The sequence below is a fragment of the Rhinatrema bivittatum genome, chromosome 8, assembly GCF_901001135.1.
Source record: "Rhinatrema bivittatum chromosome 8, aRhiBiv1.1, whole genome shotgun sequence".
NCBI classification, from domain to species: domain Eukaryota; kingdom Metazoa; phylum Chordata; class Amphibia; order Gymnophiona; family Rhinatrematidae; genus Rhinatrema; species Rhinatrema bivittatum.
This window is the reverse complement of record NC_042622.1, coordinates 143,847,928-143,873,426: the sequence shown is the minus strand read 5'-3', so window position 1 is coordinate 143,873,426 and position 25,499 is coordinate 143,847,928. Positions and strand designations below refer to the sequence as shown.

General features: G+C 48.5%; 1 protein-coding gene across 1 annotated transcript in view; it reads right to left on the bottom strand.

Moving 5' to 3' along the window:
• Nucleotides 1–25,499, bottom strand: part of NRXN2 (neurexin 2) — a 1,120,399-nt gene that overhangs the window by 737,505 nt on the left and 357,395 nt on the right. Inside the window, 3 exon segments of the mRNA XM_029612675.1 lie at nt 17,611–17,814; nt 20,014–20,397; nt 20,815–21,253. Of these exon segments, the coding sequence (XP_029468535.1) occupies nt 17,611–17,814; nt 20,014–20,397; nt 20,815–21,253 (1,027 nt within the window).

Here is a 25,499-nt window from a genome sequence, read left to right as displayed (position 1 = left end):
TTCAGCCTTGTAATTATTACATAGTTCATCAGGCAGGAAATCAACATACAAATGCAGACAGGAGGAATCCAGGAAATATCCAGGCAGGAGGAATAGGAAATCAATAAGAAGAGGAGGAGGAGGAGGGATTTTAAAGGGGGCGGGGCAGGTATGTGATGAAGAGCTTGAATCTTCAATCCTTACTCAACCAATAAAAATAAGGGGAGAAGCCTCTAATGTGCGCCTGAGGTTCAGGAAACCCACAGCAATTGCACAACCACAAAACTCAATTTCCCAATAGCAGCAGGGAACTCTGGGAGACTCACAGGGGAGAGGGGTGAGGAAGGGAGGAGCTAGCCCTATAAAGCTGAACTAGCTTGAGAGAGAAAGAGGGGAAGGAGGAGAGGAATAGTCCCATGAAGGAGAGACAACTGGCGCACAGGAGCAGGCTCAGTACCACCAGATGTGCAAACTGTGCAATTGCACAGGGTGGCAGACTTGGGAGCTGGCAACAGGAGAGGGGGAGATGCCCATGTGGCCATCGGTGGACCCAATCCCACCAGCGGCAGAAGAAGCAGGAGGCCTGCACTGCCGCTCCCACAGCAGAAAAGGAAAAGGAACCCCAACCTGCAGCTCCTTATGTGCTGGCCCCGCGGTATTCAACATATGCAGTGCTAGCACTTCCTGTATGCTTATCTTGCGATGCATGACATGAGCTTAGAGGAAGTGCTAGCACCACAAGTGTTGAATACCATGGGGCCGGCCGGCACACAAGGAGGAGCTGCAGAATGGCTGCTCTCTTCAATGAAGGAGATGCATCTCCATGCAACAGAAGCAGCAGAGAAAGAATTAGGGGCCCCGTGGACCCCGCCTGCCTGGGGAAAAGGGGCAAGATGAGTTTTCTTGGAGGTTTGTTTGGTCCCATTTGTGAGACTGACATTCTGCAGAAACAAGGCAAATGGCAAAAATCAAAACTGAAGATGTAAAAGTAAAAAAAACACTTTTTATTTTATGATGGAGAATCAGTTGCAGGAAAGGTTGCAAGAAAAGGTCAAATGAATGCATATGTGTGTGTGTGTGTGTGTGTGTGTGAATGGAAGCGTACCTAGGATGGGTGATTGTGTGTGAACGGGAGTCTGCCTGGGATTTGAGTGGGTAAATGGGAGCTTGCCTAGGGGGTGTGATTGTGAATGGGAGCTTGCCTAGGTTGTGAATGTGTGAAAGAGAGAGAATGGGGGCTACCTGGGTTGTGAGTGTGTGTAAGAGAATAGGAGCCTGCTTGGATTGTGTTTGGGAGAGAGAAAGAGAATGGGAGCTTGCCTGGGTTGTGTATGTGTGTGTGAGATGGAGAGAGAGAGAGAATGGGAACCTGCCTGGATTGTGTGTGTGTGTGTGAGATAGAAAGGGAGCCTGCCACACAGGAAACAGGGAAAAATTACAGGCAGGAGGGCCACTGGAAGGCCCCACAGGAGCTAGGGAAACAAATCAGAACAAAGACTGGGCAAGGTGGTCTCTAACAGGCCACACTGCAAACAGATACAAAGACAAGGCAGAATAAAGTGCAAGGGTGGCCACAGCAAGGAGCAAGAAAGACTCGACGATGAGGCGTGAACTGTGTGCGAGGCAGAATTTTAAGGTTGCCTATGCCTTTGAGGCAAGCCTGTGCAGCTCAGACTGCAGCCCACTGAGGGCCCCTGCAGGCAGGAGAGCCGTTCAGCAGGCAGGATCATTACATACACAAACAAGGTCATTCCCAGGGGAGGTGATCATTTACACAACTTTGATCACAAGAAGGGGAGGGCTGAAGACAATGTTACTAACCGAGCCAGAGATATTTCTGCATGTCACTGCCTGAGATTCCAAGGATGCAACACATGGAGTAGGCTAATAACCAGGGCCAGTCACCAGTAGGGATGTGAATCGTTTTTCAACGATTAAAATTATCGTCCGATAATGTTTATATCGTCTTAAATCGTTATAGAACACGATACAATAGAAATTCTAACGATTTATCGTTAAAAATCGTTAAATCGTGTTAGTGCGCACTAACTCGAGTTAGTGCGCACTAACTCCCCGTTAGTGCGCACTAACTCGATTTAGTGCGCACTAACTGAAAATGATACAAATAAACACTTTCCAGGTCACTGAAGGTCAGTTAGGAATGAATATGTGTTCCTATTGGCTGGCTGCCCTCTTATCTATTGATGTTACCAAGGTTACCACTGAGGTGATGGTTGGGGGGATGGGAAATGGAACTGGAAACTAACGAACACCAACAGAAAATGAAACAAAGTGTTCACACTTCCCAGGTCAGTAAAGGTCACTTAGGAATGAATATGTATGTATGTATTCCTATTGGCTGGCTGTGCTCTTATCTATTGATGTTACCAATATGGTTGGGGGGATGTGAAATGGAAACAGTTGGAAGCTTGACAAAAAAAGTAATGTAATGATCAGCACTCACGTGACTAGAACTTGTTTGTTTATTATTTTTGTTAACAGGCACCTGAAATGCTAGTGCATGTTGAATTTGCCAATCACTGTGCATTTTAGAAAGGTGGTCCTGGCTGGAACTGTACACAGTTCAAATATATGTAATTGATTGTTGGTAAGTGTATTTTTTAAGTAGCCACACTGGCACCAGTATGTTTACTTTTCCTCCTACTTAACTCACTAGCTCAGCTTTCTAAGAAGGGCTTCTCTGCTTGTGTGTTGTTTTTGTTTGGTGTGAGGAGAGCAGAAACATCAGATCTTTATTCAATCTACTACAGTCATCTCTAACAGTGCCCTATCCCTATTAATACCAGGAGTGTTGTGATCTTCCTGCACACAGTGCCCTAACCCTGATACCAGTCTGAGACAGCTCCCTCCCTGCATTACTAGTGAGAGGCTGGCTTCACAGACAGGGGGGAGCTGCCTGACCCTCACTCCTGACTTCCCCCATGTCCCAGCTAGTGAATGGTGTGTGGGTGAGGGGGGGGGGAGGATGGTGAAGTCTGAGACAGCTCCCTCCCTGCATTACTAGTGAGAGGCTGGCTTCACAGACAGGGGGGAGCTGCCTGACCCTCACTCCTGACTTCCCCCATGTCCCAGCTAGTGAATGGTGTGTGGGTGAGGGGGGGGGGGGAGGATGGTGAAGTCTGAGACAGCTCCCTCCCTGCATTACTAGTGAGAGGCTGGCTTCACAGACAGGGGGGAGCTGCCTGACCCTCACTCCTGACTTCCCCCATGTCCCAGCTAGTGAATGGTGTGTGGGTGAGGGGGGGGGGGGAGGATGGTGAAGTCTGAGACAGCTCCCTCCCTGCATTACTAGTGAGAGGCTGGCTTCACAGACAGGGGGGAGCTGCCTGACCCTCACTCCTGACTTCCCCCATGTCCCAGCTAGTGAATGGTGTGTGGGTGAGGGGGGGGGGGGGGTGGATGGTGAAGTCTGAGACAGCTCCCTCCCTGCATTACTAGTGAGAGGCTGGCTTCACAGACAGGGGGGAGCTGCCTGACCCTCACTCCTGACTTCCCCCATGTCCCAGCTAGTGAATGGTGTGTGGGTGAGGGGGGGGGGGGAGGATGGTGAAGTCTGAGACAGCTCCCTCCCTGCATTACTAGTGAGAGGCTGGCTTCGCAGACAGGGGGGAGCGGCCTGACCCTCACTCCTGACTTCCCCCATGTCCCAGCTAGTGAATGGTGTGTGGGTGAGGGGGGGGGGGAGGATGGTGAAGTCTGAGACAGCTCCCTCCCTGCATTACTAGTGAGAGGCTGGCTTCACAGACAGGGGGGAGCTGCCTGACCCTCACTCCTGACTTCCCCCATGTCCCAGCTAGTGAATGGTGTGTGGGTGAGGGGGGGGGGAGGATGGTGAAGTCTGAGACAGCTCCCTCCCTGCATTACTAGTGAGAGGCTGGCTTCACAGACAGGGGGGAGCTGCCTGTCCCTCACTCCTGACTTCCCCCATGTCCCAGCTAGTGAATGGTGTGTGGGTGAGGGGGGGGGGTGGATGGTGAAGTCTGAGACAGCTCCCTCCCTGCATTACTAGTGAGAGGCTGGCTTCACAGACAGGGGGGAGCTGCCTGACCCTCACTCCTGACTTCCCCCATGTCCCAGCTAGTGAATGGTGTGTGGGTAAGGGGGGGGGGGGGGGAGGATGGTGAAGTCTGAGACAGCTCCCTCCCTGCATTACTAGTGAGAGGCTGGCTTCACAGACAGGGGGGAGCTGCCTGACCCTCACTCCTCCGGGGTATTGTGATCTTCCTGCACACAGTGCCCTATCCCTGATACCAGGGGTGTTGTGATCTTCCTGCATGCAGTGCCCTATCCCTATTAATACCAGGAGTGTTGTGATCTTCCTGCATGCAGTGCCCTATCCCTATTAATACCAGGAGTGTTGTGATCTTCCTGCATGCAGTGCCCTATCCCTGATATCGGGATGTGTGCAAGAAGATCACAACACCCCTGGTATTAGGGATAGGGCACTGTGTGCAGGAAGATCACAACACTCCTGGTATTAATAGGGATAGGGCACTGTGTGCAGGAAGATCACAATACCCCTGGTATCAGGGTTAGGGCACAAGTTCTAGTCACATTGACTGATCACATTACTTGTTTTGTCAAGCTACCAACTGTTTCCATTTCCCATCCCCCATATACTGTCAGTAGGAAACTTGGTAACATGAATAAATAAGAGGGCAGCCAATAGGAATACATATTCATTCCTAAACTGACCTTAACTGACCTGAAAGGTGTCAAATTGTATCATTTTCAGTTAGTGCGCACTAACTCCCAGTTAGTGCGCACTAACTCCCGTTAGTGCGCACTAACTCGAGTTAGTGCGCACTAATCGGAAAAAAACGATTTTAATTAAAACGATTTTTTAACTAAAAAATCGTGCCTAAGACGATTTTCTTGCCCTGCCACACGATTTCTATCGTTAAGACGATATGGAAAACGATTCACATCCCTAGTCACCAGCTCTCAACAACTCTAGAATTTCTCTGTGGCTCTCCTATGTACACTCAGACTGACAAACACAAGCACACTTGAACACAAACCCACAAACACAGTGACTTGAATGTACCTAAAAAAAAAAAAACAACATGTGCATAGACGTGTGCTAGTGAACATATGGAGGCAGTCATGAACAAACACAAGCGGTGCAGCTGGCACCATGTCACTGCAGAAACACAGAGACACATATAACCACACACAGGCACACAAACACACACACACACACACACACAAGTACATGTCTGCAGGCACAAAGACAACCATAGAGCTATGGACTCACAGACCATACCCGACCTGATAAATGAGGACTTAAAGCTTTCCATGGACTCACCAGGAACATGGAATGGGTTTCTAACCTTTTTCTGACCCTTTAAAACCTGCCAAACTGTGAGCAAAAGGGTCTCTATGACAGATATTAATGTGTGTAACATTTATGTTCTTATGTACTGGCATTAGTAGCATGAAATCTATTTAATGTTTGGGTACTTGCCAGGTGCTTGTAACCTGGATTGGCCACTGTTGGAAACAGAATGCTGGGTTTGATGGACCCTTGGTGTTACGGGCGCGTCCACCACGCCGCTGACGGGCCAAGGGTTTGGAGGCCCTCGGGTACTATCGTAGGCGCGAGGAGTGCGGCCGTCTCTAGAGCAGGTGGTGTGAGCCCTTGGGCCACGGCGAGACCTAGGGAGGAGCCCCAGCCACACCGAGGGAGGTGAGCCGGTGCAGGCATGGTGAGCCAGGCGGGTACTGAAGCAGGGGTTAAGGAGCGGAGTCTGACCCTCAGCCGGACCTGCACGCCCATGGCAACCAGCAACGCAATGTTGGTTGATGAACGGTCCTCCGACTGTTCCAAGCCCTTTCGGACCTGCCGCTGGGTACGGCAAAGGGCGGCAGGCCGGACAGAGGACGAGGGCAGACAGAGTCCTTACTACATGGAAGACATCTTAGATGAGGGCTGGTGCAGACATCGTAGACAAGGGCTGGTGCAGAAACATCAGAGATGAGGGCTGGAAGGAAGACATGGGCACTGTCCCTCAGGGCGCCCTACTCAGCCCACCCGCAGGACTGAGTCGCGGACCACCCCGTCCCATACGCGCCCTACACAGCCCAGGAAGGCTGGTCGCGGACCACGCTGAGAGTGGGAGAGCACTGGGAAGAAGAAGCGGTGGATTACTGCACTCCAGGCAGTCAAGGCAGGTTGCTGCACTCCTGGCAGCTCAAGGCAGGTTTGCTGCTCTCCTGGCAGCTCAAGGCAGGAACATCTGGGACTGGATCAGGAACTGGATCAGGAACAGACATCAGGCAACATCAGGAACAGACATCAAGGCAACTTCAGAGACAGGACAGGACAGGGAGCCATCAAAGCACAGACGACCTGGATCAGCAGACAGAACACAGCGGTGTGCAACGCCAATCCGAAGGCAACAGGAAGTGGAATGAAAGTCCTTTTATACTGCAGTGTGCAGGCAACTCCCTGGGAGGAGTTCACCTGGACCGCCCCTTGCTGGCCCTATAACTGAGGTGGAGATCAAGTGGAGAAATCATTTTAATCAAAGGAAAATTAAGAACCCTCAAATTCCCCTTAAAGAATTCTCAACATTCTCCACTTCTTAGCATAAACCAGATCAGAGTGAATCAATTTATGTTGTACTTTCACAACTGAAGAGATTCGAGATTCCAAAACTTCGACTTTTGCACCATAGGTTGTACCAAACTTTGAGTTGCTAAAATGCGATGATTAGTGTCCAAGGTATCGCTAGTTAATGAAGAAATAGCAGATTCCAAAGACACCAATGCATTCCATACTGCTTCGAGTGTTATAACTGTAGCTTTAGTCAAAACAGTTTTAGGTATTGGACATACCTGGATATTCCCACCACCTACGCTCATAGGGATATTATTGCCTTCCAATAATATCCCTGGGATAACTGGTGTTGAGATCTGAATCAGGGGATCTTCTGCTCTCAAGACATTTGAAGAAAAGAAAGGCTTTGTTTCAGGGATTAAATCCCCTGTCAAAGCAATCGCAATGTCTCCCCTGGGATCTCCTGCAACAGATGCCAACAATCCGCAATCCTGCTTGAGGTCAACTGGAAAGGACACTGCTTCTGTACAAACTGTACTGAATGGAGTGGAAGGCATTATCGGTGAACCGAGGTTTAATGAGATTTCCTCGGCCAACAGGGTTGGCGTTCACTCAGCGTCGATTACCGTAATAGCCATTATAACCTATGATATTGGCGATGAGGCTGCGAAAATGCCCTCCATCCGAGGCTGATGGGAAACCAGTAAGGAAGAAGAGTAAGTATTCTCCCTTAACTTTGCCTTCTGCTTGGTATGAAGCATTGCAGCGAAGTAAACCATCAGGGAACGGAGTGCGGAGAGAGCTCTCGCGGCTTGTTTCTCAGATGGCAGCCATCATGATCTCCCAGAGAAAATAATTTTTTACTCAACGCATAATTACGTTTTGGAATTTGTTGCCAGAGGATGTGGCGAAAGCTATTAGTACAGATGCATTCAAAAAATGTTTGGGCAAGTTCCTGAAGGAAAAGTCCATTAACAATTACTAAGGGAGAGTTGCAGAAATCCACTGCTTATTCTTGGGATAAGCAGCTTGGAATCTGTCTACCCCTTGGGATCCTGCCAGATATTTATGACTTGGCTTGGCCAAGCCTTATGTCCTTATGGCTAAAGTGGGCAGACAAACTTTAGCCTGAATTTTCAAAGTGGATTTATGCGCATAAATGTTTTCTCAGCCCTGACTCCACCCCGTGGAAGACCTACTGCAAATATGGGGAAAAGTACATACATAATCAAATGCTTTACCATGCATACCCCTTCCTCCTGGGTAATTGTTAAAAGCCAATTTACACACATAAAACAGGGTTTATGTTCATAAATCCTTTGGAAAATCACCCCTATAAATATATATACACATTTTTTAACACCCTTGCAATGTCTGATTTTACAATTTGCCTGCCAGACAGTCACTTCACAGCTTTCAAAACACCCTCCCACTATCTCTAATTACAAAAACAAACAGCCAGCAGTAAGTCTGGAGCCAGAGCTGGAGGTGTGTTCTGCAGAATGATTCTCCATCCTGAACACCAGGTGGCGCTGTCCCTCCAAGTACAGACCATGCCCTACTGTGCCCCCCCCCCCACCCAACCAATCAAAAGCTGAATTCATTATCACAGGCACCAGCTCCATAGGTGCTATGGGTGTCTGAGCATCAATATTGGACTGCTGTCAGATTCTTTAGGTGCTTAGGGCTATGATTATCATTCCCCGTTCCCCTCACCCAATTAAAAGGCCTCTTGCCTTACCCCCTTCAATCTGGTTCTCATCCAGGATCTTCACCCATTCTCCTATCCATCTCACTCATCAGGTTTCCTCCTTTCAGGCGTTTCTCCTTCCTCCTTCCCATCTGAGCCTCATCAGGGATCTTCTCCCCTACCTCCTTCCCATTAGACTTCCATCAAGGATCCTTTCCCCAACAGGCCTTGCTCCATCTTATCAGGGTTCCAGCCCTACAGAACCTCTCTCTCCTACAAGTGCAATCTAACTGCAGCTCCACACTATGTCTTCTCCCTTATCTTCTCCCTTATCTCCCTCATGTCCTTCCTCGCAACCTCTGTCATTCGGCAAGCTGAGCCCTTCTCCATTGCTAACTCCAGATTCTGCACTTTTTGTCTTGCAGCACCATGTACCTGCAACGGCTTTCCTGAGTTGCTCCATTTCTGGCAAATATTCAAGTCCCACTTAGACCTCTCTCTGAGACTGTTTTTAAACCCAGAAACTTTAAATCTTCCTGACTTTGACCTTCTCAAATTAAATATGCTTTCACTTTAATACTTAGCGATCACTACAAATAAATTGTCTTGTCTGTATGTCTCAACTAGATTGTAAGTTCCACGGCGCAGGGACTGTATCTATTTACATGGCTGTATAGCATTGCGTGCATCTAGGAGCATTATAGAAATGTTAAGTACTAATAGTATTAGTAATAGTAACAAGGGCCTTACATTAACAGCAGCCGCATGCAGAACCATACACAGTGACATCCCTACCTGCAGTACATCATGGGGACTCAGAAATGCCGGGAACCTGCGATAGCTACCTCCCACCCTCTTACCACAGCCCTTCTCTTTATGTATTCACTGAAGCCCTCAAACTCTGCAAAACTTATGAGAGAGACATGGTCATGGAAAATGAACACTCCTGTATCTCTCACTCTGCTGTCTGATGAGAGGCTGAAAGGCATCACCTGGGTATATCTGGGACAGTCTTGCCTTGAATGAATTATAGGATCCGGAGTCTATGATAGGACTACATGTTTCAGTGATGCTTTGGGATGAGTCTGGCAGGTGATAGCTGAGACCCAAAGACAGAAGCCCCACCCACGATCATTTCAGAAGAGCACGTGCCACAAACAGCGAGGACGGCAAGGGGGGAAAAGGGAGAGAGAGAAAGAGAAGAGGACTTACTGGGACTGCAGCCTGTCCGGATACAGTCTGGGCAGGGGGGAGAGAAAACAAAAGGCAATGTGTTTATATCCTTCACGGTTACTTCTGCAGACAACCAATAAAATCACAGCCCAGCTTCCGGGGACATACACGTGTACCAAAGCGGCCATTTCAGACCCTCCTCCATCCCCCAAACCGTTTTACCACTCTCCTCCAACATCATCTCTCCTACTATAGTCTGCCAGGATAAGGGTATCCCCTCCACTATAGGCAGAAGGTGCCTCCCTCCACTGGATCTCTCTGTTTGGGCAGGGAATAGCCCCCTCTGCTGGGTCTCTCTGTCCAGGGAGAGGGATGCCCCCCCCCCCTGCTGGATCTCTCTGCCCAGGGATACGATTGCCCCCTTCTGCTGGGTCTCTCTGTCCAGGGATTGGGTTGCCCCCCCCCCCCCTCTGCTGGGTCTCTCTGTCCAGGAAGGGGATAGCTCCTCTACTGGGATCTGTAGGGCTACTCCCCCATACAATCTCCCCCTTGAAATGGCCCCTTTACAAACTGCAGCCGTCCAGAAGGAAGGAGAGGGGAGATACCCAACTCCGGCTCAGAGACAAGGGAGAAGGGCCCCTGTATAAGCACCTTCATGCTCACATGTGGAGGGGGAGCCACGTTTTCTCTGATGACACCCCCCTCCTGCCATTGAGCACAACTGTGCCGGAGCCTCAAAGTCCCTCGCTATCATGCTGCCAGTCCACCCTGGTCAAAAACCCTCCAGAACCTCTTTCCCATTATGAAGCCCATTCTCTGCTTTGCTTCCTGGGACAAGAAAGGTTCTGAAGGCTTGATGGGGGGTACTAGCACATCACACTGAGCACACGGCTTGCGGCCTGTCACGTGTCGTCAACCGCGGCAGAAAAGCAGGACACAAACAGCCATGAAACCAGAGATGTCCCCTCAAGCCCCACAGGGAGGAGGGAAGGGTTGCAAAGAAGGTAGAGCAGGCTGGAGGAAAGGCAGGGTTGGGAAGTGAGAAGGAAAGTATAGGAGCAAGAGGAAGGGGGCACAAAGTGGTGATGGAAGGAAAGGGGTAAAGGCAGAGAAAGTAGAGTTGCTTACCTGTAACAGGTGTTCTCCGAGGACAGTAAAATGTTAGTCCTCACACATGGGTGACATCATTGGATACAGCCCAACACGGAAAGCTTGTGTCAAAGTTTCAAGAGCTTTCACTGAGTCTCTATGAGCATGCTCGGCATGCATTATACCAGGCATCCACATGGGGTTCCCTCAGTCTTATAACATAGAATTGAAGAATGAAAAAACAATAAAAACCATGAAGCTGAAACCCAATTCCAGGGGTTGGCGGGTGAGTTTTGTGAGGACTGACATCCTGCTGTCACTGGAGAACATCTGTTACAGGTAAACAATTCTGCTTTCTCCGAGGACACACAGGATGGCAGTCCTCATACATAGATGAATCACTAGCTACAGGTTGCCCCCAACAAAAAAAGTGGTCCAACAAAACACCAAAATAAGTATCAATGGGCACAACAAGAACAAGTTTTGTTGGAAACAGGAGGAGGCAACCTGAACAGAAGGAATGGCCTTAGGTGGGAACAGAGCTGGGTTCTATACATTAAACAAGTTCCAGAGAACAGACTGGCCAAACTTACTAGGGATGTGAATCGTGTGATCGATCGTCTTAATGATCGATTTTGGCTGGGGTGGGGGGAGGGAAATCTGATCGTCATGGTTTTTTTTGTTAAAAAATCGTCAAATCATAAATCGGCGGGAAAACCGGCACACCAAAACAACCCTAAAACCCACCCCGACCCTTTAAAACAAATCCCCCATCCTCCCGAACCCCCCCAAAATGTTTTAAATTACCTGGGGTCCAGTGGGGGGGGGGGGGTGTCGCCACAATCTCCCGCTCTCGGGCCACGGCTGCGTTAATAGAAATGGCGCCGGTGGCCCTTTGCCCTTACCATATGACAGGGCAAAGTTAGCGCTGGCGCCATTTTGGTTCCTGTCACCTGACGTCACGAGTGCAGGAGATCGCTCCCGGACCCCCGCTGGACCCCCAGGGACTTTTGGCCAGCTTGGGGGGGCCTCCTGACCTCCACAAGACTTGTCAAAAGTCCAGCGGGGGTCCAGGAGCGACCTCCTGCACTCGGGCCGTATTGCCAATATTCAAAATGGCGCCGGGACACCCCCCCCCCCCACTGGACCCCAGGTAATTTAAAACATTTTGGGGGGGTTCGGGAGGGTGGGGGATTTGTTTTAAAGGGTCGGGTGGGTTTTAGGGTTGTTTTGGTGTGCCGGTTTTCCTGCCCTCCCCCGATTTACGATTTTTTGACGATAAATCGGGGGAATTGCTATTGTATCGCGGCTCTAACGATTTTTGACGATTTAAAATATATCTGACGATTGTTTTAAATCATCAAAAAATGATTCACATCCCTAAAACTTACTGTCGTGTCGGCCATCTCTATCCAAACAGTAATGCAATATGAATGAGTGGCTGGAGCTCCATGTTTCAGCCCTGTAGATATCCTCCATGGGGAATGCTCGCAAGTGGGCCAGCAATGCTACCATGGCTTGAACAGAGAGAGCCTTTATATGGTGACCAAGATGTAATCCCGCCTGGGTATAACAAAAGAGATGCAGTCTGCTAATCAATTGTAAAGTGTCTGCTTAGCAATGGTGGGTCCCCAGCTTGTTCTGACCAAAAGAAACAAAACGTTGGGTGAACTGTCTAAGATCTTCTGTCCATTCCAGATAAAAGGCTAAGGCTCTTTTCCAATCCAAATTGTGCAGGGCTCGTTTGCCTTGGTGCAAATGGATGATGGACTGGATAAAATGGAAGTCTGACACCACCTTAAGCAGGAACTTAGAGTGTGTGTGCAAGACTATTCTATCATGGAAAAAGTTAGTGTAAGGTGGATAAGTCATTAAGGTCTGGAGCTCACTGACCTTGCAAGCTGACGTGACTGCTATCAAAATTATGACCTTCCAGGTCAGGTACCTCAGGTCACAGGTGCACAGAGGCTCAAAGAGAGCTCTAACCAGCTGAGCTAAAACCATATTGAGATCCCAGGACACAGAGGGAGGCCTTTCCCTTGCCATTTGCTGCATCTTGTTCCAAGATGCAGCAAACAGATCCACCTCCTGCCTTCCCCACAAGTGGTAGACCCAATTCACTACCCCTTAATCCAGAGACTATTCATGGGGTGGAAAGGAACATCTCAGCCCATCTGCTATTGAATTCTCTGTTCCTGCCAGATACATAGCCCTAAGCACCATCCCTTGGGAGCAGTCCATAACCAAATCTGAACCACTTCCTGACACAAGAGGTACAACCTGTACCTCCCTGCTTGTTGACATACCACATTGCCACTTGGTTGTTGGTTTGTATTAACACAATTTTGTTGAACAGCCAATCTCTGATAGCCCACAGAGCGTATCTGATTACCCAGAGCTCCAGGAAGTTGATTTGACACAATTGTTCTTGGGTGGACCAGAGACTTTGGGTGCTGAGCCCATCTACATGAGCTCCCCAGCCCAGGGTGGATGTATTATCCATTGTAAGTACAATTTGAACCTGAAAACTTTGGAAGGAGACTCCTTGTATCAGATTGGAATCTTCCCTCCACCAGGACATGGAGGTACAGAAGGACAGAGTAACTTGGATGCAGTCTTGAAGCCCCTGAGTGGCCCGACACCACTGGGACTATAACATCCATTAGACTCTCATGAGAAATCATGCCCAGGGAGTGGCCCAACAGCCTTAACATGTGCCATGCTGAGACCTGCTGGCTCACTTGAATCTCTGCCACAATGGTCATCAAAAGATGGACCTCTGATGTGGCAGGAAGGCCTTGGCCTGAGCCGTGTCTAGCAGTCCTCCTATAAAGTCCAAATGTGGCAACAGGCAGGGATGTGAATTGGGGTGGTTGATGACAAACCCTAGTGACTCCGGCACCTGGATGGTCAAATGCATGGATTCTTCATCCTTTGCCTGAGAGGTGCTCTTGACCAGCCAATTATTAAGATAAGGGAAAATATGGACTCAAGTCTGCGAAGATGTGCTACCACCACGGCCAGGCATTTTGTGAAGACACGTGGGACTGACACTAGCCCAAATGGCAAAACGCGGTACTGGAAGTGTCCCACCATAAATCTGAGATACTTTCAGTAACCACGGAAGATCTCAATATGAATATATGCATCCTTCAAATTGAGGAACTATAGCCAGTCTCCTTTTTGCAACAAGGGGATCAAAGTGCCCAGGAAACCATCTTGAACTTTTCTCTTCTGAGAAATTTGTTCAAGGTCCTTAGGTCTAGGATTGGACTGAGTCTTCCTGTTTTCTTTGGAATCAGGAAGTACTGGAGTAAAATCCCCACTCTCTTTGCCCCAGTGGAATGGGCTCGACTGCCCTGTAAGTTAAGAGGGAAGAGAGCACTGCTAAGTGTATTTCCTGAGGTGCTACCAGTCCCCAATGAGGACTTGAAAGGCAATTTGGCAGGGTAATCAAAAGGTTTAATTTGTATCCTCCATGGACAATGGACAAGACCCACTGGTCAGAGGTTACACTGAGCCACTGGCTTGCAAAGAACCGCAGTCTCCATCATCTTAGGTACAGCAAACTTGGCTATGTTACCAAATATGCAGTCAAACCCCCAACCCAGGAGTTGACAGAAATGATGGTTGGGGATTTGGGGTGATTTTCAGTGGAATCAGGTGGAAGAAAGACTTTCTCTGGTCAGATCTCAAAGATCTCCTGGTAGAGGAGGATGGGTCCTGGGTGCCATTGGGGAACTGTTAGAGTGTCGCATGGTGTTCCCGCATCTGAGCCATCACATCCTTTACCTTATCTCTGAAGATATTCACTCTGGTACACAGCACTTCAGCAAATTGCTCCTGCACTTCCTGATGGAGATCGGATGCCCGCAGCCAAGTGAGCCTGTGAGCACCGATCCCAGCAGCAGAGACCCTTAATGCCCTCTCAACAACAACGTAGGTTGACCTGACTGTGTTTTGCACACTCCAGGCCCTTATGCACCAGTGGAGGGAGGGTGTCCTGCTGCTGCTCAGGCAGCTGCTCAGCCAAGTCCTGCACCTGCTTCAGAATGTCCAGCATGTATTGGCTTATGTAAAGCTGGTAGGCCGCTATGCGGGCAATGAGCCCTAAAAGACCTTCCTCCCAAGAGCATCCCTGATCCTTCCTCAGGGGTGCTGAGGAATGGGTACAAGTACGCTTGGCCTTTCTGAGAGTGGATAAGACCACCACAGACTGATGTGGCAGCTGATACTTGTCAAATCCGAGAGCCTTCTCAAGGAGATAAATTGCGTCCACCTTCCTGTTGACAGGAGGAACTGAGAGGGGGTGTTCTCACATCCAAATCAGTAACTCCACAAGGATCTCATGCCACAATCTCTTTGGGAAGCTCCAGCATCTTGTATGGGTATCCTCCTCAGTCTGTAATTGAAATGGGATGACGTCTGCTATTACCCGGACAAAACCTGCGAAAGAATCTTCCAGAGGAGACTTTCTTCTGTCATCAGGAGGAGACTGCTCCAAGGAGAGACCATCTGATGCATAATCAGAAATATCAGAGGAGTCATCCTTCCAGGGTCATATGGGGACTCATTCCTCACTACCTGAAGGAGGGGACAGGGCCCTAGGTGCTTGGGCTCTGGCCAGCAGCATAGGCACCAACTCAACTGGCTGTGGAGGCTCAAGCCCCAGTGTTGTCCTTGCCCTTGGCTGAGCTTTCTCCTCTGAGGAACTGTGGACAAGCACTGGATCGGCCACTGGCTCCACTAAGGCTCTGCTGGGCATCGATGTCTCCCTGGGAACTCACACAGGCTGTGTTAGTAATACTCTCATGAGAGCATGCAGGGATTCCAATAGTGGCTCAAAGAGCGATGGTGCTGGCCAGATGCCTTCGATGCCCCTATGTCTAGGCTCTGTACCACCTTCTCTACAGCCAGCTGTATGCACCTCACCTCTTCCTCAAAGAGCGCCAATGCCAAGACCAACTGGGACCCAAGAAGTATAATCACATCCTTTTCGGAACCAAGAGGAGAATTGGTGGTGGGCATCAGAACTAGTGGAGACCATCGTGAACCCTGGGTATTGAAGGAGAATTGGCTTTCTTCACCATGGGGACACTTTGGGGGCATCACAGCAGAAGCTTGTGCATCCTCATGCCCCACAACATGCATCGACGGGGACCAATGCCAATGCTTCTTCAGCTTTCTTCGATGCTCAGATCGGTCCTTCCCAGGTGCTGAGGCTAAAGATGATGAACCCGATGTCTTTGACCAGGGGGGAGGCAGGCAATGGCATGTCCCCAGTATCTCTAGCAGCTACCGACTTCAATGGAACAGACGATCCCACCAATGTCGATGGCTCGGTATCCATCGGTAAGGTTCCCTGGCTCTTCTATGCCGATGCCAATGGGCCGGTATTCTCCATCTTATCAAGCTGGATCTTATGCCCTTTAGGGGTCATCTGGGTGCACTTGCTGCAACCCCAGACATTGTGCAGTGACTCCAGGCAGAGGATACATTAATCATGGGGGTCCATGAGCGACATAGTCCTTGAGCATGAGGAGCACGACTTAAACCAGGACATGGACATGTCGATTCAAAATAAAAGAGACACAAAATCAAACTCAATGGTGGCAGCCTACGATGACCAGCTCAGCCAAGTCCTGCCTGGGGGAAATAACTACAAAAGAAAACTTACCCAAAATGCCAAAAAGCCTGGATAAGACAATAAGAGGAAAACTGAAAGGGACCCTGTGTCACTTGTGATCACGAAAAAACATGAAAAGAAACTTCCAAGAAGTTATAAAAAAGAGAGAGAGAGACTCAACCTTTCCATGACACATGAGGTTCCACAAGAAAAAAAGAGACTGAGGGGACTCTGCATATAATGCATGCTGAGCATGCTCAGAGAGACTCAGTCAAAGTTCTAGACATTTTGACATAAGTTTTCCATGCTGGGCTCCATCCAATAATGTCACCCATGTGTGAGGACTGTCATCCTGCTTGTCCTTGGAGAAAACTGAGTTGGACAGAGTATAGGGAATGGATAAAGAGGCAGGGGTAAGACGTTTAATGGGTAGGGTTGAACCGAATGGAGAAGAGGGGTTAGACACAGGAAGATAGGGTATAAGGGATTTGGAGAAGAGGATTGAAAAAGGTTTTGATTAGGTTAGGGAGGGGAAGGTGTACGGTGAGGAAGGCAGGACAAGGCTGGGCATCAGAAGGGTGGAGAACAGAAGGTGATCAGGGCAGAGTTGGGGAGAGGAAAGTATGGTAACAAAGGCTGTGGGGAGGAGGGCAGTATATGCTAGGGGGAGGGGGCAGGATATAGGAGTTTGTGGGAAGGAGAGCACAGAGCAGGGTTAAAGCAAGGAGGACAGGATATGTGGGAGCTGGGGAAGGGAAAGCAGGGTTTGGGGGGAGGGGAGGGGAGGGGAGGGGAGGGGAGGGGAGGGGAGGGGAGTCTCTTGGTTCCTGAGCAGTTTGCTGCGGGTCGCAGATCTCTTCCAATGAAGGGTGAAAAAAACAGAAACAGCCCCATCTTTAGCAAACTATTTTCTTTCCACAACCAACCAGCCTCTCTTGAAACATAGCATCTCCCTGGGGCTGGCTCTTACACTACCCTTCCACTCCCCTGTTTAGTAACACCCATCCTTCCATCAGATAAACCAGCAAATAGAGGGATGGAACATTCTCAGTAAACAGCAGCCCCAGACACTCATCCCAGGGGTTGAGTAACAGGTCACAAGAGAGGCTGGGTGCAGAAGGTTATTGTTTCCCATACATGGAGCTGGAGGGGTCCCAAAACCTGCTGGTATCTTCGAGCAACAGCTGAACCCCCATTTGACAAACCCAACATCCCTTCCCCAATTTTTCTTTTAAACAAGCTGGAACCTCCTGGAGCTTTCTATGGACTTCCAGACATATTTGAAGGAGGGCAGAAAGGGGATGGAGTCTCCCCCACTGGTCGCCAGCTTAACTGCTCCTGAAAAAGACCCCATGTTATTCCTGTAAGTGTTCCAGCTCAGCTCATTGAGAGACACCAGCAGTGCCTGGGTTTTGTGATTGTAAAGGTCATGAGGTATTTCTGCCCAGGTCAGGTGGCTATGGCAATTACCTAGGTTGACAGTGAGCTTCATCTGCCCTCCATCTAGCTCCAGGCGCAGGGTATCAGCAGACTCCTTGGAGGTGGTGGCCATGAGCAAGCCGTAGGCACGCTGGGACATGAAACGCAGTGAGACATCTTCGGCCTCTGTATGCTGTGCCCCGGGAAGCATCACCTTCATATACATACTGCCATCATAACTCAGAACTGTCGCCTCTGCATGAGAGAGACCGGCAGACAGGAAAGAGTGAGAAAGTGTCAAAGAGAAAGGAAGAGATACAAATAGTGAAATGTTCAGATAGCACTCCATTTTAAATACATGGTAAGAAAATGGATGTATCTCAGTGCTTTTCATGTATACAGGATCCCAAAGTACTTTACAGGCAGTGTTGTGGGAAAAAAACTCTGCAGCCACCTCCAGGGAGCAGATGGCCAGCACATCCGTGAAAACACTATCAAAACCCTTATTCATTCAATACTTCCTGCTGAGATTACTGCAACCTGCTCTTTACAGGTCTCCCACTGAACCATCCATCCCTACTATGGTCTATTCAAAATTCAGCTGTGTGCTACCTTCCTTCAGTGTAATTATCACCCTATAACTGCTCTTTTCTAGTCCCACTGGTTCCCCAACCATGTCCGCACATGGTTTAAGCTTCCCCTGCTCACTTACAAATTCACACCCTCTGCATTATATCATGAAGTCTCTCTCTTCTCCCAACACCCCTCCCTGTGACTTCAGTTCACTGGAAAATCTGTTCTTATCTGTGTCCTTCTTCTCCATCATCAACACACAATTATGCAATTTCCACATTGCTATGCAGTATACCTGGAACAACCTTCTTGAGGTGCTGTGTCATGCTCTGTCTGACCCATATTAAAATCCTGTTAAAATATCTCTTTTTTAAAATTGTGGGCTAATGGCATTATCTGTACTACTTTTCTTTTTCTTTATATTGTCTTTGTTATATGGAGCCTATTTCTATTTTCAAGTTATCTTGCTGTGTTAAATTAAACTGAAATAAATTTTAAAAAATGTCACCTCTTTGAGGCTGCATTTAAATCTTACATCCATTCATTCCAGTCATAGCCATATCAATTTTAACTATGTTTTTAGTAATAACTGCATTTCCTGAAATCTGTCTAATCTGTGTGTCTTGACTAGACTATAAACTCCACAGAGCAGTGCTGTAGATATGATTATTAGTAGTACTAGTAAAGGAGGTACTGGATTCCTTCATGAAAAGCAGGGGTGATACTGGCTGGTGGTTGGGAGGGAGGAGAGATGGGCCAGAATCTCTGAGCCACATGAGTTGTTGAGTTTTAAGGACAGAATCTTTTTTCTAGTGAATAGCGGTAGGGTCATGGCCCCTTTAAAGGAGATGTAGCTATTGTCCAAGGTGCTGAAAAGCTGCCACAGTACCCATTTCCTGCCACAAGAGGCTGCTGTCAGCCTGCATCCTGTTGGATTCTGAGGGAGACTATTATCCTGTTCTGGACCCTTGTGCCGTCTGTGATGCTTTTTACTGGACCGACCTAAAAAAGCCTTGTGGTGCTCAAGCTTTCAAGATCATACACATCCCTTCTTTGGCTCACAAAAGGATTTAAATGCATTGAACTGAGATTTTGATTAAGTGATGTTCCACCCAACATGAATCCCTTCTCCACAAGGATTGAATTTTCCATAATCTCCTCTACTATCCCATTTCCTCTTCCCACTCCCCAATACTGACGGCTGTAATAGCAATGGGTGCAGGAGGACTGTTTATGAATCCTGAACTGCAGTGGTTTGTGCCCTTGCAGGATTTTGCTCTTGGCGGGATCAGCAAACACCACACATTATAATATCCTCTGGCTCCTCCTCACAGATCAAAATATTTTTTAAAAATTGTAATCCCTTCTTGACCCTTGCGAGAAGCACATAGAGCAAATCCCTCTGGTTTTTGAGATTCTCTTTGGTTATGGATCCCAGACCCCATTACATATAAGATATGAAAAATAAATCCAGAGATACTTTTAAAATACTTTATAAAGTTATTTTATTTAATTGCTATTTCAGCTATCCAGGACAGGTCCTTGGTGGAGTCCATTGCTAAACCTGAATCCCAAGTCTCATTATGATATCATCTTCCATTATTAAAGCCACCTCCCCACTGGTTGAGACTCCCTGATGAAATGGAAGGATTTGACACAGAGTGACACTTCCCATTCATCAATTTCCCATCCATCATTGCTGCTCCCAATCTCAGAATGGTACCCTCCCTCCCCTCCCCCAGCTCCCCTCTCTTGCAGACACACTCTCCACCCTCAGCTCCCTTCTCTTGCAAACCTACTTTTTGACTCAAGTTGGTCCCTTTCCCCAGCTCACCTCTCTTGTAGATCCCCCATTGCCATGGTGGACCCTTACCCGCTTACCTCTCTCACAGACTCTCCCTAAGTAGCCAGTGCCAACACAGTCGCAGATAAAACGGTTCCAGCCTTCACGGCACTGCCCTCCATTGCGGCAGGGGGAGCTGCTGCACTGCCTCAGAGTCTCCTTTGAGCAGAAGCTGCTAACTCCCGCCACACTCTGCACCTCTGCCAGCCGCCGCACATCCCGGCTTTTGCCATCGATGAACAGATCCCGCACGCAGCCTGCATAACCATGGTTTAGAGAGGCTGTCCACACCTCAGGGGGCAAAATGAGCTCAGCCCGGTTTTCAGGGAGCCCCCCCAGGTACATTTCACTGTCCAAGTCAAGAATCTCACTCTCACCGCTGGCCTGGAATGGGGTACTCCGGCTGTTCACAGAGATGGAGCCTGCATGGAAGGGGGAGAGGGAAAGTGGGAGAAGGCAGAAGGAAGGAGGTTAGCACTGAGATAGAGAGAGAGAGGAAAAGGAAGAGGTGGAGAGAGGGATTGAGAAATGGAACAAAGAGTAGGGAGAGAGATGAGGAGAAAGGAGGGACAGACAGCAGAGAGGAGGAGAGAGAAAGAGAGATAGATAGCAGAGAAAAATACAAACAAATGGGAAAGACAGAGGGAAACAGACAGGCACTGACAAAGACACTAATAAATACTCCAGGCCTGAGCATATCTGTAAGAAATATGGTAGGACCAGAGCCATAAACATATGCAAAAACATACACATGGTCTCCTTACACAGCACATGCACACGTCATATTATTTTATACACAACACATGACAGATACTGCCACACAATCGCTGGGCTTTCACCTTTGCGCCCGTCCCTCTGGAAGTCCACATGACACCACTCCCCATCATTGACCTTCTTGTTGCTGGCCTTCATCTTGATGCCCCCTGAACCCATGTCCAGCAGCAGGTAAAGGTAGCCATCCAGCAACTCCACCGCAAAGTAGTCGGCCTTGGGCAAGCGTTCGGCTCGACCATCCCGGGGTGGCTGGCGCCGACCATGGCTAAAAAGTAGCAGCCCATTGGATTCACTGGTGCGAAAATCGAAAGAGATGGAGCCTGTCTTCTTGGTGTTCCAGCGGGGCAATGAGATGTAAGCCTCAGGGGTCTCGAATGTTACAGGATCAAGAGCTGCCACATTCTCACAACGGAAGACCAGGTCTCCATTGATCTTCATCTTGGGGTCCCCCTCTTTGGCCAATCGTGAGAGCTCCAGCTTGAAGTCATTGTTTTTGTAGATGACCTGAAGAAGGAGAGGACACAGCACCTATGAACCCTGGAGGTGATAGACACTGCTATATGATCTCTGCAGGTAATATGGACATGTGATGGATCCGATCATATGATCCTTGTGTACATGTGAGGCTGTCAATTGATCTCTGTACACAGCATGTGAACCAGATCTGGGAGGGAGGGGGAGGAGTATGGCAAGTTTGCTTACCTATAAACAGCAGAATGAATTAGCCATAACACATAGGGGTAATGTTATCAGACATCACTGACATGGACCCAGCTTTCAGAGCTCAGTAGACTTTACTGAGCATGCACGGGAGTCCCTGCATGTGCACACTACCTTGTGAGCTCCTCAATCTCTTCCAGAACTTTAAGGTTTAGCGAGGTAGTCCACTCTCCAGGAAGGTATTAAGTATGGGTAATTCATCCTGCTGTCTACAGAGAACCTCATTTACATGTAAACAAACTTGCTTTCTCCGTTGACAAGCAGGCATGAATTAGCCATAACCATGCAGTGCCTCCCCAAGCTGAAGTTTGCAGCAACTATTGAAACAAGCAACTCAGACCCTACCTGTGAAGACTGGATTACTGGGTGAACAGGCTTCAGAGAACTGCTTGTTTAAATTTACTTCACCACAGGACATGTTGTCCAGGCATTAGTGGGATGTGAAGGTTTGCACAGACAACCAAGTAGCAGCTTTGCAACTGTCTTCAATGGTAGTGGCACTGAGATGAACCAGTAAAGCCACCATAGCTTTCACTTGATAAATCTTGACGGAGTCTGTAATCTGTGAGTCAGACAGTGCATAACAGTTTATGATACAATGAACTTTGGGCAACTGCCTGTCCCAGGCTAATGGGATCAAAGGATACAAACAGCTGAGAAGCTTGATGAAGTGGAATCCTTCTAAAGTACGGAAGTATGCTAGAGCTCTCTTGCCATCCAAGGAGCAAAGAGTCCTTTTTCAGAAAGAAAGTTGTTAATGTGGAATGCAGATACCATTTTTTGGAAGTAAGTTAGAGAGCACATAGAACCCCTTTGTTGTGAAAGAACTGCAGGTATGGTGATTACTAAACCAGAGTTTGTAATTCACTTACTCTTTCTGCTGAAGAGAGAGCAGAAAGAAGAAACACGTGAGAAACTTCAAGTCCACTGACTCAAGGGGTTCAAAAGGAGGTTTCAAGGGTTAAGAAAGGACAACACTGAGTCCAAAGACACTGGACGTTTACTGATGAGAGGTTTGGAACAACACAACTTTCAGGAACTTTGATACCAATGGATGGATGGAGATTGGAGCTCCTTCCACCTGCTGGTGAAACACCTCAATGGAATTTAAATGAATTTTAACCAAACAGTTACTTAGGCCTGTGGATGAAAGAAAGAATAGATATCAAAGCAAATCCCTCGAGCCACAGGAGAAACTATCCAGCCAGCTGGTCTCAGACCAATTCAAGAACCTCATTTTGGACTCCTGGAAGATAGGTCACTTGGAGATGGGGATTATGACAACCAGCCCACAAACAGATTTGGAAGGTTTCCTCGCAGAGGGCATATGAGCCTATGCCTCCTTGCTTGTTCACATAGAACATAGCCACCTGGTTATCCATCTGGATCAATATTCTCTTGCCTGACAGCAGATGAGAGAATACTCCTAGCACAAATTGGATAGCTCACAGCTCCTGCACGTTTATCTGTAGATAGCCCTCTACTGTAGACCACAATCCCCAGGACCATGCAACTTCTCTGTGCATCCCCCCCCATCTCTTGCTTGGATGCACTGTAAACAGGATCAGTTGATGAGCTGGGATATGTAGCAAAAGGCTCACCTTGAGAACTTTTGGGTTAATCCACCATTGAAGGAATGCCCTCATCTCAGGATTATCAAGATTTGGTGGGGTAACATTTGATAGAACTAATCTCACTGGTTTCAGAGGGCCCACTGAAGATGCCACAAGTGCAGATGAGCCAAGGGAAGTACATGCATCGCTGCAGCCATGTGTCTCAGAAGAATCAGGGACAATTTCACTGGTGCTCGATCCCGTTGTAGGAAAGAGTTCTCTAGGCCTATCAGTAATGTAGCTTTTTCAACTAGAAGAAATACTTTCTTCATGACTGAGTCTTGCAGGGTCCTATGAACTGAATCCCTTGACACATGGTCAGATTGGAATTGGGGAAGTTGACTAAGAATCCCAAGGACTGGAGAAATGAATTGTTACTTTGAGAGACTCGAGAACTCCTGTCGGAGATGGATCTGTCACTAAACAATCATACAGGTAAGGGAATATGCAGACTACCTACTAATGCAGATGTGCAGCCATTACTGCAAGGTATTTTGTGAGTGCTCTCAGGGCCACTAAAAGAAAGCACCTTGTACTGGTAGTGCACTTCCTTCATAATAAACCTAAGGAACTTCTGGTGAGGAGGTAAATGGGGATGTGCGCATATGAGTCTTTCAGATCTAGAGCACTATCTAATTCCCTGGCTAAATGAAGGCATGCTTGGTGCAGTTCCAACGGTTCCAGGTCTGTTGACTCTGTCAAAGGTTTTAACTTCAGTACACACTATTTCTGTTGCATCCGTCGGTGTTAGACGGCTTTGCCCCGATTGCCTCACCTTGTTCATGGCTCCTCCCGCTTCCCTTGGGAAAATGGCTGCCGCCGCATCTACAAGCAGACCTCTCCGGCATCCCCAGAATGACTATGGTGCTGACTCCCGCCATGCTCTTCCCAAGGACCTACTAGGGTGCGCGCGTGCATGCCACCCACGTCTTTATTCAAGCATTGGCGCGAACCTCGGGGGCATTCCCCTCTACTGACGTCACGCCATCCAGGTATATAGCCTGTACTAAGTTGCTAGCTCATTGAATTAGCAAAGGATTGGTTTTGGCCGGTCTAAGCTACTCTGCCGCTTCACTGCTGCCACTGGAAGCTCTCTCTCTGCCCTTCGGGGTATTCCTAACCTAGGTACCCGCTCTTCGGGGGCCCTCTGCTTTATTTCAGGTGCCTTACAGGGATCAGGTACTCGCTCCTCGAGGGCCTGCTCTCCCTGCCTTGGTGCCGCTACCAACTTCTTCAACCTGGTGGAATCGCATACCAACAACAACCATCTAGTGAGTAATCTAACTCTCAGTCTATCTCATCCACAGTGCTGCCTTACTGGAAAACCTACACCAGAATTCTCCTATACCAACGGGGTGAGAAGGGTCCCCTCTGCCGAGGGTCCTGAGACTGCTACATCCAGACTACCTCACTGCTGCCACCTCTTGTGGCACACTTCAAGCTGTTTAATAAAAGAACTAACTCTTGTTAGTTCTTTTATTAAACGCTCCTCCCCATGGGCATGGTCATCTGCCTCAGTACCCAAGAATCCACCCAAACACCACTTAACCATAACATGCTCCTTCACGCTTTTCGGGGGAAGTTTGGAGATGCAGAGGTTTTATTAATCAGTGTTGCATGCACTTCTCCCTGCAACCTAGCCATTTCCCCACAGCTTATGCCAAGACCACCTATATCTTGTTTTATCTGGATGGAAGAGCGTTGACTTGGGCTTCTTCGCTGTGGGAGCGTGAGGATCCTATTCTACATGACATTGAAGGATTCCTCGAGCTATTCAAATCAGTTTTTGATGACTCTGCCTGGTATACCACTGCAGGATCTTCCTTGGTTCACCTGAAGCAAGGTAATAAACGTTTGGCTGACATCGCTATCGAATTCAAGATACTGGTGTCTGAATTATATTGGGACCCTAAATGCCTCTTCTTTGAAGGACTAAACTCTCGTCTGAAGGACGAGCTCGCTGCTCGTGAAATGCCTGAGACCTTGACTGAACTAGTGAAGTTGGCAACAAGGATTGATCGCCGACTTCGTGACAAGGTTCAAGAGACCAAGAATCCAAGAAGACCCTTTCAGGGTGAAACTCGAGTTAAGTCCACATCCAGGCCTGTTCCCCCAGTTCCAGTGGCTGGCAAGGAAGAACCAATGCAATTAGGCCGCGGCCATCTGACAGCTAAAGAGAGAAGGACATGGAAGAAACTGGGGCTGCGCCTGTACTGTGAACAAGCTGGCCATGCTGTTCAAACATGCCCCATCTGTCCGGGAAACTGGCAGACCTAAGTCCTGCGGGAGGACTCTTCTTAGGTCTTACTTCCCCCTCTCCTCTGCTCTCTCTTCCTGTGTCCTTGATCTGCAGACCCTTGGAGTATCAGACTCTTGCCCTAGTGGACTCAGGGGCAGGAGGTAACTTCATTCTTCAA